The sequence below is a fragment of the Pezoporus wallicus genome, unplaced genomic scaffold (assembly GCF_028554395.1).
Source record: "Pezoporus wallicus isolate ANWC-B61680 ecotype Strahan unplaced genomic scaffold, APGP_CSIRO_Pwel_v1 contig_161, whole genome shotgun sequence".
Taxonomy (NCBI): Eukaryota; Metazoa; Chordata; class Aves; order Psittaciformes; family Psittacidae; genus Pezoporus; species Pezoporus wallicus.
The window spans coordinates 11,742,486-11,767,313 of record NW_026642654.1 but is presented as its reverse complement, the minus strand read 5'-3'; the positions used below and the strand labels follow the sequence as shown (position 1 = coordinate 11,767,313).

Here is a 24,828-nt window from a genome sequence, read left to right as displayed (position 1 = left end):
TCATTGGTTATATCTTCATAGTACAATCCAGAGTTGTACCAAGGTGATTGATTTACTTTTCAATAAAACAAGCTAGGTGTTGCAGGTGGGGTAACATGTTACTGCAGCACTGCTCCCAGCCTAGTGCCCTCTGTTTCCCAGCAGGACTACAGAGCCAGGGCTCACTACACACTGAGCTGGTGGTGGCACAGTCTGATACCTCGGGTAGCTTGTGTACCTCCCACAGTGGTCTGCTGCACTACCCAGATGTTACAAGGAAGGAGACTTCCAAGCTGACAGTACAACATATATACATGTAGATAGGCTTAGACAATAGGGAACTAAGCTGGAACTACCCGGAAAAGTGACCCAGATTTTATGAACTCTTCCTGAAAAGTGAACCACTGTTGCAAGAGTAGCAAAGACATAAGACAATAGTAGTTAGGATGACTACTGCGCTCTGTGACTTCCTATTCAGGAAATTACATGTTGTCTGTGATAGAGGGACGAGGTGGGAGGCAGCAGCAGCTGGAGCTGTATTTTCTCAGCTGTGCATCTGACAGCTGCAACGGGATACAGTTCAGCAACAGAAAGCATGTGCTGTCATTCAGGGCTTTTAACACAAAGTATTTTTCACTGGGTTTATTCTCTCTTTACAAAATGAAGTGGAATGGCTAGAAAAGCCCTAACCACAATGAAATATGAGTCTTAGCGGGGGTCACACAGAGTCCAGATCCAGCTTACAGTGTGCCAGCTATGCTGACTGCCTCCTCTGCATTGTAACTTCTCTCATTCATTTATATCTGAAGCAACAGATAGTGCTTTGTGTCTTATCATACAGTCTCCATCAGAGGTGGAAAAGTTTGTTTCCACAAATTATTAAACTACATGGGTCGGTGCAAAAGTAATGTGTTCATTAGTACCATAGATATTACCAATGGACCATCGGCTCTCTCTGTAAATTTGTACACATTTAAGAAGAGCTAGCTCCTGGTAGTTCTTGTTCCATCTACCAGAAAAGCCTGTTAACAGAGACTATTAATAATGTCTCACATAATGTTCATGATACGCAACCTTACTACCTTCTACAAGTTGTTAATGCATCTAGGGACATTTTAGGAAACTGCAAGCTATATTATTCCATAATTTTGTAATTGAATTCATAGATCAAATACTATTTTTTTTTGTTTTAGATTTTTTTAATATGAATTAATTTTTTAGCTAAGCCTGTGTGTTATGATTTGCTTTACAACATTGATAAGAGGCAGTCATGACCTATATCACTAAAAATTCAAGTAATCATTAAATGGCAATGCCTGTTAATATTCTAAGCAATTGCCTTAGTTTCTTTTCCAAGAAGAGTTTGTTACATCAGAAGCCAAAAAGGAATCAATGTAATTTTCCTAGGAATTCAAAAGTCTGAATTGTAAATGAATGCTGATGTGAAACTTCGACCTTTTTGACATTTATTTGAATGAAGCCCACATAAATGTCAAATATCTGCCAACACCATTTCCACGTTTCAGGTAACTATTTCTTTTGCAATTTTCAGGCAAGGCTGGAGAAGTAAGAGTTTTCTGAGTTATAGCAATGATAGCAAAGGAAGCATCTCCCTCCACAGGGACAGGGCCTGAAGAGACAAATATGGAAGAACTGCACCTGGGGCTTTAAAAAGAACTTATTTGGCAACTGAAATTTTTAACTAAGAATGAACCACAGAATCCTTACTCTTCCTGTAAATCAAATAAATATTTCTAATTTGAATATTTGTCTTACATAGAAGCTGAGGTCAAACTTGCTTAGTCATACAGAGGTATTATTTTGAATACATAACCACACTCAGGACTGCATACAGTGCACAGGCTTGGAAACGGTTTTGGCTCAGGAAAATATCTCACATCATCCTTTTTTGCTCCAGAATGTCAATATCACCTCACCACAACAAAGCAGAAACATTACATATTTGGGCAAGAAAATCTATCTGATAAACCATTCCCAAGATGTGGGAGAAGCCATGAAACGAAGGCTGGTTTTCAAAACCACAGTATTTAACCAGCAGACCACTAATCAATGTGAATCATTTCTCATAGGTATGAAAACACTGGGCTGCAAACATATTTACTGCCTAATCTGGTTGTTTTCCCAAACATATTCTATTATTCAGCTGTTTTTTGTCCTGGAGAAAATAAAATAAATTCCTTTCAGCAAGAATTTTAGGCTTATCTAGCATATAAACTCAAAACAGCATAGGTTAAAACCAATTAACTTGGTAACCAAAGTAATTCTGAAAGTATTCCAGTTCAGTATCTGGAGTCAGACACCAAAATAGATATTTAGTTGTGTCTTTTGCCATGGAAGGTTACTTCTTAATAATCACACAGACATATGACAGAGATGAAAATTAGTCTCTGGGGTAGCAATAAAATCTCATTTTGTATCATGACAGCATCTCAATTAAACAAAGTTTCCCTAGAGGTGGCACTGTAAGCCACAACTTCTGATTTTACACAAAGTTATATACAGCAATTAAAATCCTATGCTTGAGATAAAATAACATTTTATGTTACTTCTGAAATGCAAATTTATGTTATTCAACCTCAGCTTACTTGCTTTATAATCTCCCACTGATCTATCATACAACAGATATGTCAAGCAAATAACTTAAAAAGTATTTTCGCATGATACACCTTGAGCTCTATTTTTACCTTTTGCAGATGGGTAGCCTGCACTGCAATTTCATAGTATGTGACAAGGAAAATATCATCATTAGGAGCTGACATTAATGTATTTGGAGACATAAAAGTGAATTTGGATCACTTAAGAAAGAATATGTATTTCTTATAGATATCGTTTTAATTATTTAATTGCTATGTGTGCAATATTTTCTCTACCAAGACTAAATGCTAATATTCTAAAATGCATAAAGTTATTACCTTTATTAAACAACTCACAAGAGAAATAAAGTTGCTTCAAAAATTTTAGAAGACCCTAACAGTGAATCGTACAACAATGAATAATGGTTACTGATGAATAATAGCTGATGTGTAAAGCGTTCCATAAAGTTTATGATTCAGAGCATTGATAAAACTGGTTAGACCTTTTCTAAGAGTGAGTAGCTAATTACCTGTGTAGTTAATTGCCTGTAAGTATTTAGAGCAAATATTTAAAATCTTGCTTCTCTTTTTTGTTACTTTAAGGGCCTAAATTAAAATCAGTGCAACTGGTCTCCTTTAGAAGATTAATTACTTGAGAGATAAAAATACTTAAAGGTCTGATAATAGCTAAATGATATCATTTGAACTTGCATTTTTATAATTGCATCTGGGTAACTGTCTGTATGGAAAATGGAGGTCAAAATTCCACGTCATTATATTATGTTTACAGGGTTCTCCCCAGAGGGAGCTTATTTTAGGCTGTAGCCACAACAGCATGTTACAAATATAAGAATACTGGTGTCAAAATTATCACTACACAGGGAAATTGTTTCTGGTGTCAAACATCCCTTTACAACACAAGAAGACATATTTTTACATGCAGAACATTGGGTCAGTGTAATTTGCTTACCTGTGGTTGACCTGATAGTTGAGGTGATGTTGGAAGATGCCATCGCAGGTATACATTCATCATCTTGGGAATAGCCTGCCTGAATGGCACGCAAATAACTGTGGCTTCTTGTTCGGAAACATCCAGGGAGGTCAAGGGCATCCATTGCCTGAGCTTCAACTTCACTAAACACTGATTCACACACCGATTCAAATTGCCCATTAACCTCTGCTTCACTCATCTGAATAAACAACAACAATGCATTTGATTTTTGACTTGCTTTTTTGTGATCATCACGGCCTCAACATCTCAAATGGACACCTGTACATTGATGAAGAACTGTTTTAGCAAATAGTTAAAATGTAGTAATCCCTTCTGATCACATTCACATTTTTTTAACTTATATCAGCTGTTTATATGTATATAGTAAGTACATCACACATGCCATAAAATTGATTTTATGTTTAATATTTTTTGGCATATCCAGAGGATTGTAAATGCATGATTTAATGGGAATCAACAGGATCACTCTGTGCTGATAGAAATCCATGTTCTGCCAAGACAGGAGAACAGAAATCAGCTATACTAATATAAGCCTCAAAAGGTGAGGGTGGATTGCCTGGCTTCCTCACTTATCAGCAAAGTTACTGCTCATGTGGACATTTAGCCTGTGTGACAGGTTATCTTCCTCTCACTATAAAGGGGCTCAAGGAAGTATCTCATAGTCAAAAACATGTAAGCTCAGAGGAGGTGATGCTTCTGAAAGGTTTCAGAAATACTGCCTCTAGACTTGTGTCCAGTGAATAAAGAGCTATTGTGTGAAATAGAGTGAAAAGTGGTCAAATGAGAAAATAATGCTTCAGCTGAGAATGGCCCTAAACCTACCTCATTTCCTGGTTACCTGGGTTAGCCATTCAACTACCATGGGAGAACAAAATGCAGACACTACTGCTACTTTTTCTTTAGCATCATTATTTTAAGCCTGACACTTGTGTCACCAGGCGTGCTGAGGATCCCAGCCTGTCAGAGCACCCTGCATGTGCCTACCTGCATCACCTACCAGGTCAGCCCCCTGTGGGATTTCAGCATTCCTCTCCAGCTCCCTGCAGGGCTTGGGCAGGAGACTGCATCTACCTGCTGGTACTGCCTGCAGGCTGGCCATGATGCAAAACTGTACATTTTTAGGTAGCTTTTATGATAAACAGTGTTTAGGCAGGCTGGCCAGGTTTAGGGAACCTCTCAATAGGGAACTGTATATTGCAGTTTTGAAGATGAGTGCCTAAATTCTACCTAAGTTTTTTTAACAAGTTCTTTGAAGTCAGGCCTAACTACTTATAAATGTACTAGAATAATTCAAAATTATGACAATCCAAAATCAAATAGGAAGTTTAACACTGGAGAGACAAATGCAGGACCTCCTGATGACATTTTTGTTTTTAAAAAAGAGAGTGCTGGAAATCAGAATCACTATAAATACCAAGTTAAATTTGTAGCATCACTAAACAGCACATCCAGTTGATATTACCTTTTCTAAACAGCTGCTAAGTGCTAAGTGCATTTTTCATTATTACTGTTTCTAGAACATTATTCATTATGGAAACAGTGAATGCGAATGTTTCAAACATTTGAGGATCTTGATTAAGTAAATGGAAATTTCATATGGAACTTCTGATGATAATGAATAACTGATATTTTAATTTCATGTAAGACATTTTGGCTACTACATCTCCTGAAAGGAATTACATTACCCTTCATAAAATTTGCTTCTAATAAAGTTAAGTAGACTAATGCAATCTTGAAAAGATTAGGAAAAAAAAAATCTTACTCTGAAATACTGTGCATACATCATTGATCAGGGAATTTATGGCAATTTAGTCCATAAACAATTTAAGTCTTAACCACTTCTTTCAAACTAAGGTCATTGACAACAGAAAAATCAAAGTTTTAAAACTTAAATTAAAATATATACATGGAACCCAGTATCTTTCTCGACTATACCCTTAGTCAAGAGTGAAAAAAGATCTCACCAAAAAAAAGGCATTAAAAATACCACAAATTATACAAACTGCTATTATGTGGGACAAGAAAACAATGGCATCATGGAAAAAGAATAGGAAACAGTAAAGGTTCAGAACTTTTTTTGTTGTTGTTGTTTTTGTTTTTTAATCCAGTTACTTTGTGTAGTATCTATTAAATAATTTATTACTGGTCTGGAAATAGCTGGACTGTGAGGTGAGAAGCATGTGATTGACATAAAATTATGCAGGTTAGTGAAGACTGGAAAGGAAAGGAACTATATTCAGCAGGTTTAGTTAATCTGGCCAATTGAGCAATCTACCTGCAAATGAAATCTATGGCGGACATTTTTCCAGGTAATGCACACAGGAATGAAGAATTTTAACCGCTGCTGAAACCCATTAGTCATTATGGACATCTCAGTGAACATATCCATGCACAGCCATGGTCAAAGAGGCAGAATATGTTAGAATAGTTCTGTATTACAGCATTGTTTCATGACAGCCAACAGCACCACTTTGAATGTCGGATCTAATTCTTGTTAAACTTTCTCAAAACCAGAGTGTAATAAAGATAAAAAATAACCAAACCAGAGTAATGAAAACCAAGGCATGAGAATGATGGGGGCAGGTTTCACAAAGGAGCTCTGTAAAATAATGAAAGGTTTGGAAAATGAATTACTGTGTAATTCTGATGTGTGCTATGCAAGATTATATTTAGATTTATCTCACGTAAGTTAAGGAATCTGACTGAAAAGAATCAGTCAGGTGACTAGTCCCTCCCAACTCTCTACAGTCAGTGGAGACAAGCATTTTCAGAGGGCTGTCAGCCCGCTCGGGAAGTGTGTTGCCCTGGAAGAAAGTCTTTCACTCCATTAACTACAGAGGAAGCTTTAGTCGCTGCCTCAGTTAAAAGCCTCAAGTCAGATGAGTTGAATCCAGGCCTGAATAGCCATGCAGTACAAACTGAATGTGAATTAATCTAAAATTTCTTAAAAAAAGACTTTTTTTAAGGTAACCATTTTGCATAATTAGCTACTAAACCCTTTAATGTCTCACTAAATGGTCAAATTAAAGTGAAGTAACACGTCTGAGATGAGAGCAGGGCCCACCTGTCATGAAGTAACACAGGAAAGAAATGGTAGGACCAATGAACATTAGAAACAGTGGAAATTTTATGTAAAGTCCTCCGCTAAGCAGAATATGAACATACTCCATAAGGCTGCTTGCACTTCAGGCCTGATTCATATCTCACTTGAACATGAATTAGTACTAACTAAGCAACATAAAATCAACAGGGTGGAAAAATGTCTCTTTTCAGAAGTCCCCATACATTGAATAATTGATGGGACTATTCTTTCATTTAAGAAGAGTGAGGGATTGAGTTTAGAAATGAATCACTGCTCCTTTGGAACATAATTATTTCCATCTATATCTTAACCTGGCAACCCACATTTACTGAAATGAGAGTAGGTATTTTCAGAGGGTAAGTATTGTAGGAGTGTGCCTCTTATGCTCAGTCTGAGACTTCTTAAGATTTAAATATTTAATATAGGCTGAAAATGAAAATAACAGTATTTATTTTTTAAATGAAAATATATGAAAAATATTGTGTGTGATAGTGCCCATTTGCTTCTAGCATTCAGTATTTCCCTTGAAATTTTGCACAAGGGCTGCATTCCTTAGAACTGAATTACTTTGGCAATTTGCATCCTCAGTTAGGTATTAATTAAAGAAAGCCCAACAACTAAAACCACCCACTAGTAACAACTCTTGCATCTGCAATTAACCTATAAGAAAAGTTATAACAAGAATTTCCCACCTGACTAACACAGCTGGCCTGACTGAGTGTGCTCACTGCTCTCATATAGCTCTGATTCCTTGAGCGAAACTTTGGGGAATTGTAGTTTGCAGAGGGATCCAGGTTGTGACCCCCAGGCACGTCACTTGCAGTTTGAAGGTAGCTCTGACTACAAAGGAAAGAGGAAAAAAAAAAAAAAAAAGGAAAGGGTGTAAAACTACAGATGGAATCAATCAGGATACTAAAGACAGCCATTTGTATGAGACTTAACAAATCCATTCCCCAGGGTCCAAATCTCTCTGTTTATAAAGCATCTGTTGTAGTGAAACACCTTAGCACAGGCAGAGAATCTATCTGCAGATCTGCTACCCAGATGATTGAAATTTTAAGTGTTCACTGTATTTAAACATCATTAATCCTCCTGGCTATTAATGTCGAACTTTCCTAAAAGAGAATGTCTAGGTCAAACAGCAACAAGAAGCAGAGCTAAGGCGCAAACCAAAGTAACTAAAAATCTTTCTTCATAGACAAAATCTGCTACTTGTCATCTGTTTTTCATCAGGGTGTTAGGCATCAAGAGACCTTTTATCTTCAAAGGACTGAAATATTTTTACAAAAGATCAAAATCTCCCATGTTCAGCTAAAAAAAAAAAAAAAGCAAAAGATTAATAAGGTACTCAGAGCAACCACACAAAGCTCTAGAAACACTTTCCTTACAGCACATCTCCCAGTTTGGAAGACAGACCTTAACACACTGAGACCCTTTCAGTGTGCTTTCGCTACAAGGGTATAATAGCGTTCGTAGTTTATGTTCAATATATTGACATTATCCATAATTCCAGGAAAATAAGTAAGTCAAAGAGATACATTGCATTGAATACAAAATAAAAAAAAAATGAAGGTCACAACCAAGGTTTACCAGAGTTCTGAGAACCTCTGAAAATCAGATTTTAGTAGTCATGTGACAGTCATCTCTAGACATCAGTGCATAAATTTATTAATGTTTCAGATAATGCCAGGTTGCATGTGGTAAAAAGGCAGTTTTAATATTTATTCCCTAAAGATAACTTTAACAAAACCACAGTTTCTGGGAACAATACATTTGTGACAGTTGAACATCTGTCAACACTGGCACCAGAGTTATTTCACGCTGAGCTGGCAGAGTTACTCAGCCCAGCAGTGGCTGTGACACATCCGGGCTGTCAGAAATTTCCCTGTGAAAGGGGAAGCTTCCTCTCTGGAAGGACCAGGCAACTCAATGAATGAGAAAGCACAGGTTCAACTCCCAGTGCAAAATGAGGCACAAACCAGGACCTTGTTTCTTAGACCTTATTTCGTCTTACCAAACACTGGGCATGACTGTAGGCTGATGCTTGAAGGAGGACTCAGGTTCCCTCAGTAACTGAACAAAACCTGATTTTGGATTCAGTCCCTGAGGAGCACTTGGTGAGGAATCTCAGACCTTTAATCATGGCTTTGAGAAGCAAATAGTGTTTAGCTCCAGCTCCCTGTGTGGCCATGTCCTTTGATGTTGGACATGTGATGACCCAAGGGCCCCTCAAATCACCAGCTGCAAGAGCATACAAGTTTATTAGATCTTTCTGACCTTATACTTGGGAGATCAGTTCTCAAGCACTTCCATGTGTTCTCCCTGACTTAGCCATCTCAGGGTCAACATAGACATAGCCATGCTTCCACAGGGCATTTGGTAATGGCTGAGTTATCTGCTCCTCTAAGACAGGCTGCCCTTTTCAGTGAAAAAGGATAGGTTTTGTTTTCATCTTGGTGAAAGAAAGGCTTTTTTTTTTCTTTTTTCTAATTCTTCAGAAATTTCCATGGAGAATAAACTATTTTTTTTTGTTCCTGTCTTTATTCAGTGACTTCTATGGAATACCTCTGTAACTTCATGATGGAGGTAAACTATGGTGAAACTATGCTGTAACTGCTAAAACCAAAATGAAAATGCATGAGATTGATGCAGGCATGTGATCAGAGGTTAATTAACTCATTACAGTGGAAGTGATTTGCAGATTAAGATAGCTGATAGTGGTTCTAATTTGGTTTTAGGTGATGAAAACAGGAACTGTAGCAGCACTTTCTTTTTTTTTGTTCCCACAGATATGAAGACAAATATAATAGGACAGTTGAAGTGGTGTAGAGCCTTCCTATGTATATTTTGTTGCTGGATATAAATAAACCTCCCTTCCTGTATAGGCAGCAGGCTGATGTTTATCACCTTCTTTGTGTTATTCTGATTTTTGCATATGCTTTACCAAATCTGCCTGGTATTGTTAATTTAGCATTTTTTAAAACAGTTAGATGAGTTCCCTCTGGACCTTCTGCTTGTCATTAGGTGGCAAAATCTGGGATTCTGAGTTCAGGAACAGTCTTGTGAAAGAGATGTTTGAGGTTTCTTCATTAAAACGTGGGCCACATTAAGAAAAGATGGAAGCAATAATTTTCTAAAATATTTAATAATTAATTAATTTAAACTGGCTCCTGATAACTGTCTCCTTTGCTAAGTAATGCTCAGCAACCTAGTATTTCATTATGCACATTCCAGTTTCTTGTGAGGAATTGCTATCGTTAAATGCAATCAACAATGTCTACAGCAATAATTTCTTAGGGAAAGAAGCCCAGTATTCTATGGTGCTGCTAAGCTGCAGAGTTTTGATGGATGAGTTTGGACATTCCCTGATAGTTAAATAATTTTTCACTTAACAGAGAAGAGCAATTGATTTATAAGACTGTAGCAAAATAAGTGTTACATATATTAGGCTGCAAAAGGAATTTCATATCCATTTGATTAATACTTTGAAATTTTCCTGGTCAAAAGAAATGATTGGATTTCATTTCTAAGATCTACACTCAAATTTCTCTTCTAGGATAAACATATCAATGCATGGTAAAAATGATGACTTTGCTATAAACATGATCCAGAACCAAAACACCAAAGAACCAAAAGTTACATGGGAACATTGGTCTCACATGTCACTATCTGTTGTTGGAACTTTCTTTGTCATCAGCGCTATGAAACACTCACCACACGACACTGGTAAATGCTGGCTTTTTAATGACATCCGTTCTATCTATAAGCTTTGGCCTTCATTCCCAAAACACCACAGCACTATCACTTTGATAAAATTATTTTCTTTTATCCTCTGTAGTAGATTATCTTATATTCCAGAGGATCACTGAAGAAGGGCAAAAGAAACATGAGTAAATGAGATGCCCTGACAGTTCATCTCCAGGACCACAAAACAAATACACACATTAACATCAAGGAGGTTACTCTAAAGTTCAGGACTATGGAAAAAGAAGAAGATGAGACTAATAGAAAATATTAAATTAGTATGACAGCTCTTTCCTCAGTTGCTTTTCCAAAAAGACAAGATTGTAGACATGGATTCCCCTTTAAAAGCTTTTTCACTCTCAAGGGTTGTTTTCCCTTTTCCATTGGCTTCAGAGGAATTCCAGGGCAGCTAGGAACAGGTCATCAATTTAATGAGAAGCATCTTAGCTGTAAGCAAGGCTCAAAGCACAAAGAAACATTTGAGAATGAAGCAAACCCATGTAGTAACCTTCCAGCTCAGATCCTAATCCCTACTGCTCCCTAGAATCCTAATACCTAGCTCACAGCTGTCCTGCTCAAGATCTCCCAAAACACACTCACAGAAGCCAGAATTGAGCCACTTCTCCTACTTCTGTCCTCTGCAGATTACAAAAGTACCCTTAACATCTCTGTCAGCAGAGTCCAGCTCACCCCTGCTACAGCCGTCTAATCCTGCTCTCTCACTGAGGACATTAGCTTCCATAAACCCACAAATTCTTCTCTTTCATGTACAAACTAACTGTTTTGACATGTCTTGTATCAATCCTTAACAGAACTCAGTGCAATAAAAATGCAGGAGGAAGTTTATTTATGTTGTAACCAGAAAGAATTCAGTAATGTTTGTCAAGAGATTTCAGGAGAGGGAAGAGCACATCTTCATCTCCTGATCTTTTCCCTACTTATGCCATTGTAACAGAAGACTTGTAGAACTAGAGAGCTATTTAGAACATGTTTTAATGAAAGGAACAATCATGTAAGCTAATCCAATAGCTGCAATCAAGCACTGACTAATGATAAGAGAAGGACTCTTATTTTCTTTTCTGTAGCCATCTATTATTTAGCCACCGATTTCCTCCTCTATTAGCTGTGCATTTTTAAAAGGAGTAAGATGCTTTCTTTACTTTATAGCCAGTAAACAGCTAACCTTGTTTGTTTTGGTTTGGGTTTTTTTCCTACATTCCATTGATTTATATAACTTTTAGAAAGGTCATATAACCATGGACAGTGCCTGAAGCAGTCCAATGACTTCAGCATATGGTGCAGGGGGATTTGGGGCATTCCCACTGTGATCTGTACTATAGCACCTTGTACCACTCGAAGTCTATCACTTCGTGCAGTACTCATCCCATGATTTGTCATTACTGAGTTCTGATGCTGATGAATACCCAGGATGGTTTGTAGCATCTTTCCTGAAGTCTCATTGCTATATGACAAGTAATACTGTAAGCTAGAATTACAATGCACAACACTGTTCCATAATTTATGCAGCCACTGCATCTTTTTGTCATTTGATTAAAAGGTATGTTTGACAATAAAACAACAAGGTTTCACTTTTAGGACACCTTGAAATGCCATATTTAGAGGCTGACATAGTTTTACAGCTTATAGCTAACTCAGGGTCAAAACAAAACAAAGAACCCCCCTAACTTCTGCCTGAGAAAAAGCACTTGGCAGTCAATACAGCCCTAGTGGGGACATGGGGCATATGGTTCCTGGGAAAGGAATTTCCGTCACATTGCTGCTTTTTTTTTTTTTTTACTATCTGTATTTTATAACAAGTGATTGATATAATATACTTGATATAATATACTTGTTATAAACCTAATACCTTTGCTTAAAAAAGTATGAACATGTTGCCAGCAATGCAGCAAATGTCATACACTTGCCAAGGTCATTTCTTGATCTACTCACATTCAAAATAGCGATCAGCCCCCAGAGTACTTGTTGTCTGTCAAATGTTCAGCCATCAGTGTACCCTGAGTCAAGAATGTACAAAATGTGAATTAAATCTTCCTAGGCCTCTGAAAGTTGCAGCAAGAAAGTCACCTTCTGAGTCTGACTGGGTCTATCAGGTTTATTAAGAAAGAATCAGATATAAAGAAAGTCCATTTTCCATCAAATTAATTTTTGGAATTGTAATAATCTAAAATCATACCTTTTTCTTTTCATGATCATGCCTGCATTTGTCCAAAAATATGAGAATGAATGGGAACATTCAAGAACGTACAATCACTTCTGTTTAAATCAGCATATTCAATACAGAAGTATAATTCTGGGACAAAAGATAAAATTTGTAAAAGAATTCATCTTGGGCACCTAAAAGGGTTGTAGTAGGATTAGCAAGGTAGCATTAGTTATCAAAACCTGCTTGATTGAAGGATTTGCATTTCAATGGATATTCATTTCTCTATCTGGATCTATCTTAACTACGTCTTTTTAGGTAAATGAAACAACTCATTGACCAGAATCTAATGATTAAGCTTAGTGAGCAGTGCCATTGTACAGCAGCTGCAAGTCATACTGTGTCTCTGTGGATCCCTGCTGAAGTCAACAGAGCTCTGCAAAGGGGCACAGATGTGCCTGCATGCAGCCCATTGGAGAGCATAGACATTAAATCTGATTCTCCCTTTGGAATAGCACAGTTAGTATGGTGGCTCTGAAAAAAAAAAAAAGAAAGTACTCATAGATCTGGTGAATTTTTCTGTAGCAAAGACTTATTTTCTAATCTTTGCCAGACTGGAGTTCTCTTTGATCACTGATAGATATGAGAATTTGGGCCAAAATAAATATATATTTCACCATTGACTCATAACATTTTTTTAAAAAGGTGCCTGAAAGATATTCCATATTTGATTTGTTGCAGGAATGTGTTAGGAAAGAGGTGGTGGCTGCTGTTTTTGTCCTTGTGAAATGCCTATTAATCACTGCTAGGACAAAATCTCTCTCGTCAGTAAGTATTTAGGGATTTTGTACAACATGAAGCAGAAGAGAATAAGAGGAAATCATCCAGAATAGTTAAACAGTCTGGTGGTTTGATCGCTCCTTGCAAAGATACAGAGGATGTAGGCTCAATCAAGCCTGTCCTCCAAATCACGCAGGATGTGCGTGTACTAAGAAAAAAGTCTGATGTGGGAAATGTAACCTCAGAGCTGTTGTTTGTAAGAAGTGACAGATGTGCACATGTAGCTAATCCTAAAAGTCTTGTTCCAATATCCTATTTTGAGCTTGCCCTGGAGAGTAGGCAGCAAATTGGTCAGCAACAACAAAACAGGCAGATGTTATGGCAAAAATTAGAGGCATTTAAACATCTTGCAGCGGTTCAGTAAATGGATCTGAGGATCTAAGCAGAACTCATATATTTGCTGTATGTTCCTAAATCCATTATGGAATCCAAAGATTCATAATTTGGTGCAGAAAGCTATCTTTTTTTTTTTTCCCCCCCTTTTATTTGCTTTCGGTATATATACATGTACATATGCAAAAAATCTCAAATTAGGTGGAACAAATATAGACCATCAGGACTCAGTAAAGCATCTGAGCATGAGCTTAATTTAAACATACATGTAAGTCCATTAAAGCCAATAAATGACCTTTTCATGAAGAAGTTGAAGATATTAACGAGATTATGTAATTTGTGGGGGAAAAAAAAAAAGGGTAGAATGAGAACTGAAAACACATACATGATTTCTGCTTTTTAACCAAAGTATCTTAATTTTCAAATCTTTGCCTGAAGAAGTGTTGCTACACACATACTTTACAGTCTCATTTAGTTTTTATTAAATATTTTTTATTAAAAACTAAATGAATGAGAAACACACCTCTCAAATCCTTTCAAATTAAAACTAACAAGTTTGTTGAAAGCAAGAATGAATAAGAACCAGAAACACATTTCTCTTGGATCTCAGTATGTGTGGTTGAGAGACTGGCCTGAATCTTACTGAATTTTCACTGCAGTCCATCACATAATTGTGCCTATCTGACAAAAGCCTGTTTTATTCTTGGGAAGACTGCACTTTGTTAGCCTTAGGATCCCCCTTCAATCCCTAATCCAGGGTAATACATTTCAGCCCTACAACATGAAGCTGGTATTTTCTACAATGAGGCAGGGGATCTGGAGTCTATTACTCCCCAGGTTTCAAACTGTGCTACTTCTAAGAGGACAAGGTTCCTAACACTGCTTAAGAATGTTTCCTATTATTCTGCAAAGGAAGAAAGGATGGGGACACTCTTCTGACACTGTAAAAGATACTTCCTAGGTAGCCAGATGACTAACTGCCCTTCATCAACATTTCCTCTTAACCCTGTGGACTAATCTAACCCAGATCTTAGTGACTGCAGCAGAGAACAATATCACTGTGCCAGTGGCCTACTGATTGCATTATTAGTTGATAAGGCTTTGCAATTAGCCCTCAAACTCTCCTCAGTAAATCTCCAATTTCACCCCTCAGAGACTCTGCGTAGATGCTACTACACTATAAGGCCTCAGAAAGCTACTAATGAAGTGTGTAATGAGGCTTTTTAGAGTCAGAAGATTGAAGAAAAAAAACAAAGATAAATAAAAAGCATATAAAAGATGAAGGTTTCTTTTCTAGTGATTTTTTCCATCTCTTCTATTGAACATATTTCTCAGGAATGGCTTCAAATCCATTCCTAATTTAAAATGCAGAAGAAGAGTTAACGGTAAGTTGAAGTTTTAAAAATTAAAAAGAAGCTTGCATCACTGGTGTGCAGCAATGGATAGCATTGGAATAGGACATTAACTTCTCCAGCAAGGAAGCTGAGCTTAAACTCTCAATCTGTGATGTTTTTGCAGCACATTCATTCATCACATGTGCACATTTACCTACAGCCTGCAGTATCAAGACTTCTTTCTGTCTGTGTACTTACCAAGTGGAATTTCTCTAGGAAAACTACCCACAGATTTGTCCATTAGTTAACAATATGGCCTTGCCACTGTCATGGTCAAAGACGAATGAAAAGACAGAGGTTTCGTCTTATGCTGTGCTTGCAAATTTCTCATTAAGTTTTTCACTTTCTCATGTTGCAAGTATGCTGTGGTTAGTGCTAATGGTTACAAATGCTACTTTTGTTTTGTTTTTTTTTTTTTCCCCCTTTTAAAATGGAGATGTCCCATCTATGAGAAGAGCTTGTGCTAGTCCACGATTTCTGCTGAGCCAAGGGCTCTGGCAGTTAAGTGCTGTCACATCATCTTGTTGCAGTTTAACTCCCTTGCTGTGTGCTTTGGCAACATTTTTGTTGCCATAAAAATCTGCAGAAGTGAACATGTGGACATGCCTTGGGACATAGTGAAGATATTCTCTAAGTCAGCATAAGTTAGTATGGCCACGAAAAGATTCAGTATCTCACTCTGAAAAAGGGAAGAGGAGGCAAAGGTTACTTTTAATTCAGATCACTGATTTGGTCTGGTTTACCATAAGACCAGAAAACATATCAACCATTTCAGGACTGTCTTATGCATATTTGCTTAAAATACTGGATAAAGTGGGTTTTGTGTTGAGTTAGTAGGCTGTGAAGAAGGGTAGCTGAAATATGGACATGCATTGTGCTCTGCAAGTGTGCTATGGGCTTTAACAATATCCAGGGCAAGGTTGCTAAACACCTGAGGGAGGCATGGCTTTCTCTGTGACCTCAACTCCAAGTTTGAGATGCTTTCTTCCATAGGAGGCCAAAACCTGGCAGAGGGTTAGGTGGAGAACATAGCCAAGACAAATTAAAGTACTAGTGGTACTGTGTTGTGGTAGTGTGATACTGTGTGATAGCAGATTTTCCTCCTCATTGAAACACTACATTTTTGTCCTACCTGCTCACTCATCAGCTTAAGGTGTGTGGGCTACCAGCTGCCACAGTAAAGTCTGCCATTAGAGGTTCACAAAGCAAAAGTCCACATTGCTGTGACTGTTTTTATTTTATTGTAACTAAACCTATTTCATCATCATATTTGCAGTATCTAGTTTCCCATGAGTCACTTCAGATCATAATGGAAAACTTCAGCATAGCACAACTATTCATTTGTGTGAGTGATACCAGTATGATCTTCAAACAGAGTATATTTACTTTGGGCTAAATGCTATAGTTTTCCCTTTTGACTAAATGCTTAGGCAGTTTTCAGTCTTTCGCAACACTTCAAAAAGGAGACACTGAAAACGGGACTTGCTATTTCTACAGTGCTCTCCTGTTCATTACATAATCGGTATATTAAGTACACTTTTCCTGAAAAGAAGAAGGACCAAGTAACTGGAGTATTATCTTCAGTCATAGAACTGGTTTTCTATCACATAGTCCCAAATTCTTGGTTTTTTTTTTCTGCTTTCCTTTCTGGATCTCAGTGTCTGTGATGCTTCCATTTCTCAGCTTTGCTTGGGTTTGTCATAAATACAGAGAAATTACATTTACTAGGTTGGAAGGTTACCCTTACAAATCACGTGGGGCAGTCTCTTTTCCAGAATTGCACAAAACTTACTTAGGACAGACATTCTCTTTTTTTTCAGCTAATGGTTCCATAAACCATTCAGCTGTTTTGACCTTTACTGTAAATGAATATACCAACCAGCACACTACCTCCCTTCTACCAACTCCCTTCTGCAAGCTACCTTCCAACACAATGTAACTCCATCTGCAGTAGCATCACAGCACAGCAGAAAACTGGACTGAATTGAAATGGCTTGCACTGCACCTCCAGAAGGCCTGTATTTGTTCAGAGGATACCAAAACTGACATCTGAAAGATTTTGTATGGCTAATCATAATGCAAAAAAAAAAAAAAAAAAGTCCTTTTTTTTTTTTTTCTCTTGGAACTACTGGGAGTCAAGATAATTTCCACAATAAATGGGATTTCTGGTACTGTTCCAGGAAAGCAGAAAGCTGGAAAGGAAGCAGGTTCAAGTATATGTCCTGTCTCCACCACAGCAAGCCTTATCACATTATATTTCACTCAAACACAATTACATAATCATAATAAATTACACTGGCCTTCAACTTAATGTTATAGGACAAAGTAGTGCAACATACTATTTAGTCTTTTGAAAGAGCATCCACAAAGAAAGAATTGAAATGTATTTATTTTCAGTGGGTGATCTAGATATTTAGGCACATTTAATGTAAAAAGAATCCAGCTAAATTTGAGTCAATAAGGCTATAAACTATACTCAGAAATAAGCTAGATTCATTACCTGACCCTTTGCCCAACTGACCTGGAAAGTTACACTTTCTGATCCTATAGAGAAGGTGTCTGCATCCATCAGATTATTCCTGAAATGTGCCTGGGCACTGCCTAGAAGAGAGCCAGGTGGCCTAGGATGAGAGCAGGCTGGGGACCATGCTGGCAGTGTGAGCATTTTAACAGATGTGGTGATCAGGTGGCAGTGGATGGGCTCATGCCCTGCTTCTGTCATCTGCATAAACCAGCAGTGGCAGTCCTTGCACTTTTTTATTCCCACTCAGAGTAAAATGTAGTCCTTTCCAGGAGTAACTCAAAAGAAAGGATTTCAGAATTTTAGTGCTTCTGTTAAATCAGTTACATTTACCTGTTTGCATCTTGTTAAATAAAATTATGTATTTAGATACAAACATGCATTTTTATTGTTTATGAATTTTTAATCTTCAATTTCCTGAATCTTTGAGCAACACAAACCAAACAACTAGGGGCTTACTTCCATCAAAATAGAAGCAGAATTTAAATGGGAAAAAACTCCTTGAAAAGATGCCTGATAAAACTCAGAGAAGAAACATGTACACACGTCAAAGGTCTTCTGTAGGTTAAGTGAAGGCTGTTCTAATTTTCATTTTATCCTAATCAGGATAGTGACAGAAAACTAGGCTTCTTCTTATGAAACCCACCTACATATGTTTGGTAGCCAATACATGCTTTCTTACTGCCACAGCTACCAATATTTGGTGTTTATTACAGGTTTACTGGTATTCTCTCAGACCTCAGTTTTGAGCTATCCTGGCACCCAAGCAGAAGACTAAGAGAGTATTTATTTATATCTATTTTATTTCTATGCATTAGCTCCCTCCATCCTGGTAAACAAGCTAAAAAGCCAGCTAATGCAGCTGACATCTTGAATCATGTAATTTCTCATAATACATGCCAGAAATGCTATTGAGCCCTGCTATACATGCAGGAACGCTGTTCAAAATCTTGGCTTCTGGCTCTGCAGTGGAATCAGTTGTACAAAGGATACTCGGCATGCAATGGGATTACTGAACTATGCTGGAGGAGGAAGGAAGGCTCCATAACCATCATTCCTTGCTACATCCTTCATAGATATCCACCAGATGTAGAAGTATCCACAGTGACAGGTAGACAGAGATGCTCTGGGATGAGATGGCTGGTAGTGAAAACCATGTTTAGGATCAGCCCTTTGTATTCCTGTGAGACAAGACATTTTCTGACTGCTTTAGGACAGCTGAAATTTACAGGTTTTTCTTTTTTTTTCAAGAGAGACATACAAGAACCAGAATAGTTGTCAGATTTCTGCCTGAATTTCACTGGAAAAAAAACATGCATGGTAGACTGGCAGATTCAAGGTGCTGCCCCTCAGTTTAAGGGAAAACCGAGGATGTAAAAGATATCTGCCAGGAGCAGCCTGGCTGCTCAATTATTCCTAGTGCAGTGTTTGTGACAAATTCTCAACAGAGCCCTAATAATATTTCACAGTATTACAAAAAGCTTCCTCCTTTTCTGCCTACTGTTAGTGGTAACTGCCATTAAATCCTTTGGGACCATGAAAAGGCACAGCTGTCAGCGTCAATATACGGCATCAGCATTGTACCTATGTTTTAATCAATTATATTTTGAGCCATGTATTTGCAATACATAGAAAATTGACAGAAGATACATTTGGTATTGACCTACTAATAACCATCTGCCTTCAGGAGTTAACAGTTCTGAGAGACTTTTTTTCTTGAAACAGTCTTTATTTGAATACTTGTGTCTAGATGCTGTCTGTATCTGTTTAGAAGCTGTAGGAGTCTAGGGCAACCCGCCACTCACTGGAAAATTTGTGCTGTTATCTATGTTCATCTGTGGAAGGCCCAACCATAGCCGAAAAAGAACAGAGCAGAAGAATATGTTTTATTCAGTCTAAGTACTTGGAAAGTTAGAACTGCCTCTGAGAAAAATTTTAGTTTGTGGTACTAGAATGGACATGATATACGCTCCAAACTGCCTTCTGGGAATGATCCCTGGCCTATGCCAATGCCCAGGAAACACAGCCTGGCTGTTTGGGACAGTGCTAATAGACCCAGTCGACAAGTTTGCCCAGGAATACTCCAAAACCTTCTCAGTGTACATGATCAGGTTTCTGTACTCAGATCTGTGTTCTGGAAATGTTTAATTTACCATCAGGAAGACAGCTGGTTGATGTGTAGAAGTCTGAGAAAGTCGACCATCTCTTCTCTTCTCATCCTGTTTCCTTCAGAAGGGTCACTCTTAACAAGCCGCAGATGTTAGATCACTTTCACTTAGAACATCTTATCCCACAAGAATAACTGCCCTTTTGCAGGACCCACAGCTTTCAGAACTATTTATGAAAAAATACAGGACTGAAAAATTCACAACACGCATCTCTACCACGGATGATAAATTATGGGCTCCTCATCCTGAAAGACCTCAACTCCCACTGACAAGCACTCACAAGCTGAAAATTAACCACCATTTGTTTCCTAGGGACTTTCACATATTCAGCCTGAACCAGTCAATGTAACCAGCCAATGTAACCAGCATGCCTCAAAAACAAAATTCAGCCCAGATACGATGACTGAGGATATAAAAAATTCAAATGTTGCCTCCACCCATTGTCAGTAAGGGCTCTTCATCACTGGAAATTAGCCAGGTACAGGTCTGCCAGCAATACTTATGTTATGGGCCACATTTTCATCACTGGAACTAATATTCTAGCAAATCTTTCAGATTCACATTCAGAAATTGGCTCAGTTACCTAAACATAGGTCTCTGGCACTCTTTGAGATGCCTTAGGGTATCTTGCCTGAATTTCAGTTGCCAAGGGAGAGCAGAAACCTGTTAGTCTTGTTTCACGGTCTCTCAGAAATCTTACAGCAGCTTATAGAACAGACATCTTTGTACATCTGAATTGAGGCTACAGAGATGTGAGGGTAAGCCATTTGAAACAACAGAGTTGTAAACTGTTCAATTCAGTAATAGTGAAACTTGATGGTTTTCTTCCAGATTGCAAACCAAATAGTTCAATTTAATTAAGCCAAAAGAATTTTTTCCTGAGGTTTTTGTTTTGTTTTATTTTATTTTATGAAAAGGTGAGTCCCTATGGCATACTATACATGGTATTATCTACAGAACAATAAACAACCTTTAATCAAAGGTTTCACTCTTAATTTCTTCATTTTATGTAATCCTCCCAGGCAAAAAGATCAATTTTCTAAGCTGTGAGAAACATCCAGTCAAATTAATAGAAGCTGTAGATTTGAAATCAGGCCACCACTTTGGAAATGTCTTTAGAAATATACGTATAGTGAACTTATAAAAAAGATATACTGAAAAGACAAAAGGGAGAGAAACATATATAACTACACACTTTCCTGTAGCTTTAAAATTTTCTTTAGTTATTTAATAGACCATATTGTAAACAGTAAGAATGAAAAAAGAAAGCCAACAAACAAAACCCACCACAACGTCTTTAAAGGAGTATGATATAGCATAGCTGATACACAAAGCCTTTTACTGATAAAAAAGGTGTAAGATGACAAATATATGATAGAATTATAAATTTGTTATGATCCTAGTGTAGAAGAGCGTGTATTTTCCATTTCAGAGAAAGCAATGAAATAACAAAAACTTATAAAACAATCCTTATAACAATGAAAAATTCAGAATTTTTAACTTTTGATAAAAATGGATATATTTTCTTCAGTAAACATAAAAAAACTCTTTCTGAAGTAGCAGGTTTGTTATATGGATGGAGGAACATGGCAGGTTTTCATCCAATAATCACAAGAAACTGTAGCTAATTTAAAACAAAGACACAAAAGTTAGATATTTAACAACAGCATCATATTTTCTCAGGGATGCTGACCATTAAAACACAAAGAAAAATTACCCAAGTCATGGCAATGTTCAGAAAGATGTACAACACGGCACATGAAACTTACTTTTGATGATCTCCCAGTGGTCTTTGTCCAATGGATTTTAATAATGACTCTGGTCGAACCGTTAATTTTGGTGATGTCTTGGGACTAGTATCAGAGTCTCCACTTTCTTCATCTCCCATGGCCTTAATATAGCTCCCACTTCTCATTCTTCTGCAGGGGATCTCTTCATCTTTCCCACCAGCTGGGTATCCTCCCCATTCATCCTGAGGTACCTAATGGGACCATGAGACAATGTGAAATGTGCATTATTCTTTAATTTGTCATTTTACAAAGATGGGTCATGATTTTTTTATTCTTCAGAAACTGATCACTTAGAAAGAAATTTCTAAGGTCCACAAATGATTTGGAAACATAATTCCAACTTCAAGATTGGAAAAATTTCAGTTTATAAATACTAGAACCTAAGGAACAATCAAGTCATGGTTTGTGAGCCGAGCTGCAATATGTATTTGTAGACATGCTCTACATTGCAGGAAGTACTTTATCTTATATCTTAGCCTCTTAAAAGTTTACGCACAGATTTTCATCTGATAACAGTAAGTTGATCAGGTGTTTCAGATCTAAAAGCTGAGCACTTCAGAGACTTTTATCAACTCCTTTCAGTCTTTAGCAGCTATTCAGGAAGGTGAACGATTTTAGTTAATTTAGGCAGTGATTTTGGCATAAATGGATAGGATTCTGGTTCATGACAAACTTCCGTGAAAAAACAAAACAAAACAAAAACCAAACAACCCAAATATGGCAATTTGTCTTTTTTCTTATTTCAAACTACATAATAGCTTATTTTGCATAAAAGGCTGTAATATACCAGAAACCTAACCAGTTACTTATTAACACATTTGATTGAGGCTGCTTTCATGCAGCTGAGGTGCTTTCTCAAGTAGTAAGATTGGTAATTGGATAAACCACAGCTGGTGGATGGATATCTCTCTGCACCACAAATTGGCAGAGAACTGAGCAGGAGCATATTTTCTAATCCAAAGTGAAATCAACCCTGTTATAAGACTTACAGATAAACTCAGCCAGGCTGCCTCTGACAGTATTCCAGTCAATCTCACCTCTGTGCCTGTCAAAATCTTGGAGCAGATTCTCCTGGAAGGCATGCTAAGGCACATGAAAAACAACAAGGTGCTTGGTGACAGCCAGCATGGCTTCACTAAGGGGAAATCCTGCCTGACCAATTTGGTGGCCTTCTATGATGGGGCTACAGAACTGATGGACAGGGGTAGAGCAGTTGATGTCATCTACCTGGACTTGTGCAAAGCATTTGACACTGTCCCACATGACATCCTTGTCTCTAAATTGGAGCGACATCAATTTGGTGGATGGATCACTCGGTAGATAAAGAACTGGCTGGATGGCCGCACACAAAGAGTTGTGGTCAATGTCTCGATGTCCAATTGGAGACCAGTAATGAGTGGTGTCCATCAAGGATCGGTGTTGGGACCGGTCTTGTTCAACATCTTTGTTGGTGACATGGACAGTGGGATTGAGTGCGCCCTCAGCAAGTTTGCTGATGACACCAAGCTGTGTGATTCGGTTGATGTGCTGGAGGGAAGGAATGCCATCCAGAGAGTCCTTGACACTCTTGTGAGGTGGGCTGATGCCAACCTCATGAAGTTTAACCATGCCAAGTGCAAGGTCCTACACCTGGGTCGGGGCAATCCCAGGCACAGCTACAGGTTGGGCAGAGAAGAGATTTAGAGCTGCCCTGTGGAGAAGGACTTGGGGATGCTGGTCGATGAGAAAATGAACATGGGCCGGCTTCAGTGTGCGCTTGCAGCCCAGAAAGCCAACCGTATCCTGGGCTGCATCAAAAGGAGCGTGACCAGCAGGTCGAAGGAGGGGATCCTGCCCCTCTACTCTGCTCTTGTGAGACCTCACTTGGAGTACTGTGTGCAGTTCTGGTGTCCTCAACATAAAAAGGACATGGAACTGTTGGAACAAGTCCAGAGAAGGGCCACGAGGATGATCAGGGGACTGGAGCACCTCCCAGATGAAGGCAGCCTGAGAAAGTTGGGGCTGTTCATCGTGGAGAAGGCTGCGTGGAGACCTCCTAGCAGCCTTCCAGGATCTGAAGGGGGCCTATAAGGATGATGGGGAGGGACTTTTCATTAGGAACTGTAGTGATAGGACAAGGGGTAACAGGTTCAAACTTAAACAGGGGATGTTTAGATTGGATATAAGGAGGAAATTCTTTACTGTGAAGGTGGTGAGGCACTGGAATGGGTTTCCCAAGGAGGCTGTGAATGCTCCATCCCTGGCAGTGTTCAAGGCCAGGTTGGACAGAGCCTTGGGTGACATGGTTTAGTGGGAGGCGTCCCTGCCCATGGCAGGGGGGTTGGAAGTAGATGGTCCTTTCCAACCCTAACTATTCTATGATTCTATATATTGCTGAGTCTTTGTTGTTTGTTTTTTTTTTTTTCTTTAATCTTCCAAGCTGCTGAGTTCCCTGGTACTAATCCAGAAACACACTTAAGCATTTACTTAAAGGCTATAAGCAACTCTCTGAAATCCATTATAATGACTCATGGTTAAAAACAAGGATGTGACAGAGTACATTAGTGGACCAGGGCTGATGAGCTTGGCAGCATCCAATTCTTTATCAGCCTAATGACTTTATATATATGAAACAGTACAATGGCATTATTTACCAATACATTATAAATCTGAACTTCCAGTTAAAGACATATTAAGGAGTTTCTTCAAAGCAGGATGTTTAATGAAGACTTTCAAACAGACAGAGTTCACTGCAGAGCTGAAGCAAATGCTCCCATTGGTTTCATCAGTCTTGGGGATCAGATTTAAATAACTAACATGATCTGCCTGACATCTTTACTGCCCTGTCAGGATACATGAATTAGTCACACACTAGGTGAACAGACTTGGTGTTTCGAGTCCCAGAAAGGGATCAAGCAGAAAAGGAAGTGTCAAGAAAGGCTGAATGAGTAAAGATAGAGATATTAAATTAAAGAAACAAGCTCAGGAAAGAAAAAAGGAAGATTGGAGAAGAAGTGAGATAAGAAGAGATGAAACAGGTTGCAAAGATCAGAAAAATGTTAGAGACAAATATCAAAGAAAAAATTATGAGTTTTATATAAAGTAATAGGGCAGAGCATGAAACTAAATGATATATGGGTTAGATCATGCAAAGAAACAAACTTCTCATATTATTCAGGTTTGGACGGTGGTTAGGAAGGAAGCACAAATATCTTCCCAAACTTGAAACCT

General features: G+C 38.1%; 1 protein-coding gene across 22 annotated transcripts in view; it reads right to left on the bottom strand.

Moving 5' to 3' along the window:
- Positions 1-24,828, bottom strand: part of DLGAP2 (DLG associated protein 2) — a 464,923-nt gene that overhangs the window by 46,569 nt on the left and 393,526 nt on the right. For all 22 annotated transcript variants that reach the window (XM_057431701.1, XM_057431703.1, XM_057431706.1 and 19 more), the window contains 3 exons: positions 21,598-21,809; positions 7,360-7,507; positions 3,544-3,763 (listed from right to left, as the gene is read on the bottom strand). In XM_057431701.1, coding sequence (XP_057287684.1) covers positions 3,544-3,763; positions 7,360-7,507; positions 21,598-21,809 — 580 coding nt within the window. The remainder of the gene's footprint in view (positions 1-3,543; positions 3,764-7,359; positions 7,508-21,597; positions 21,810-24,828) is intronic.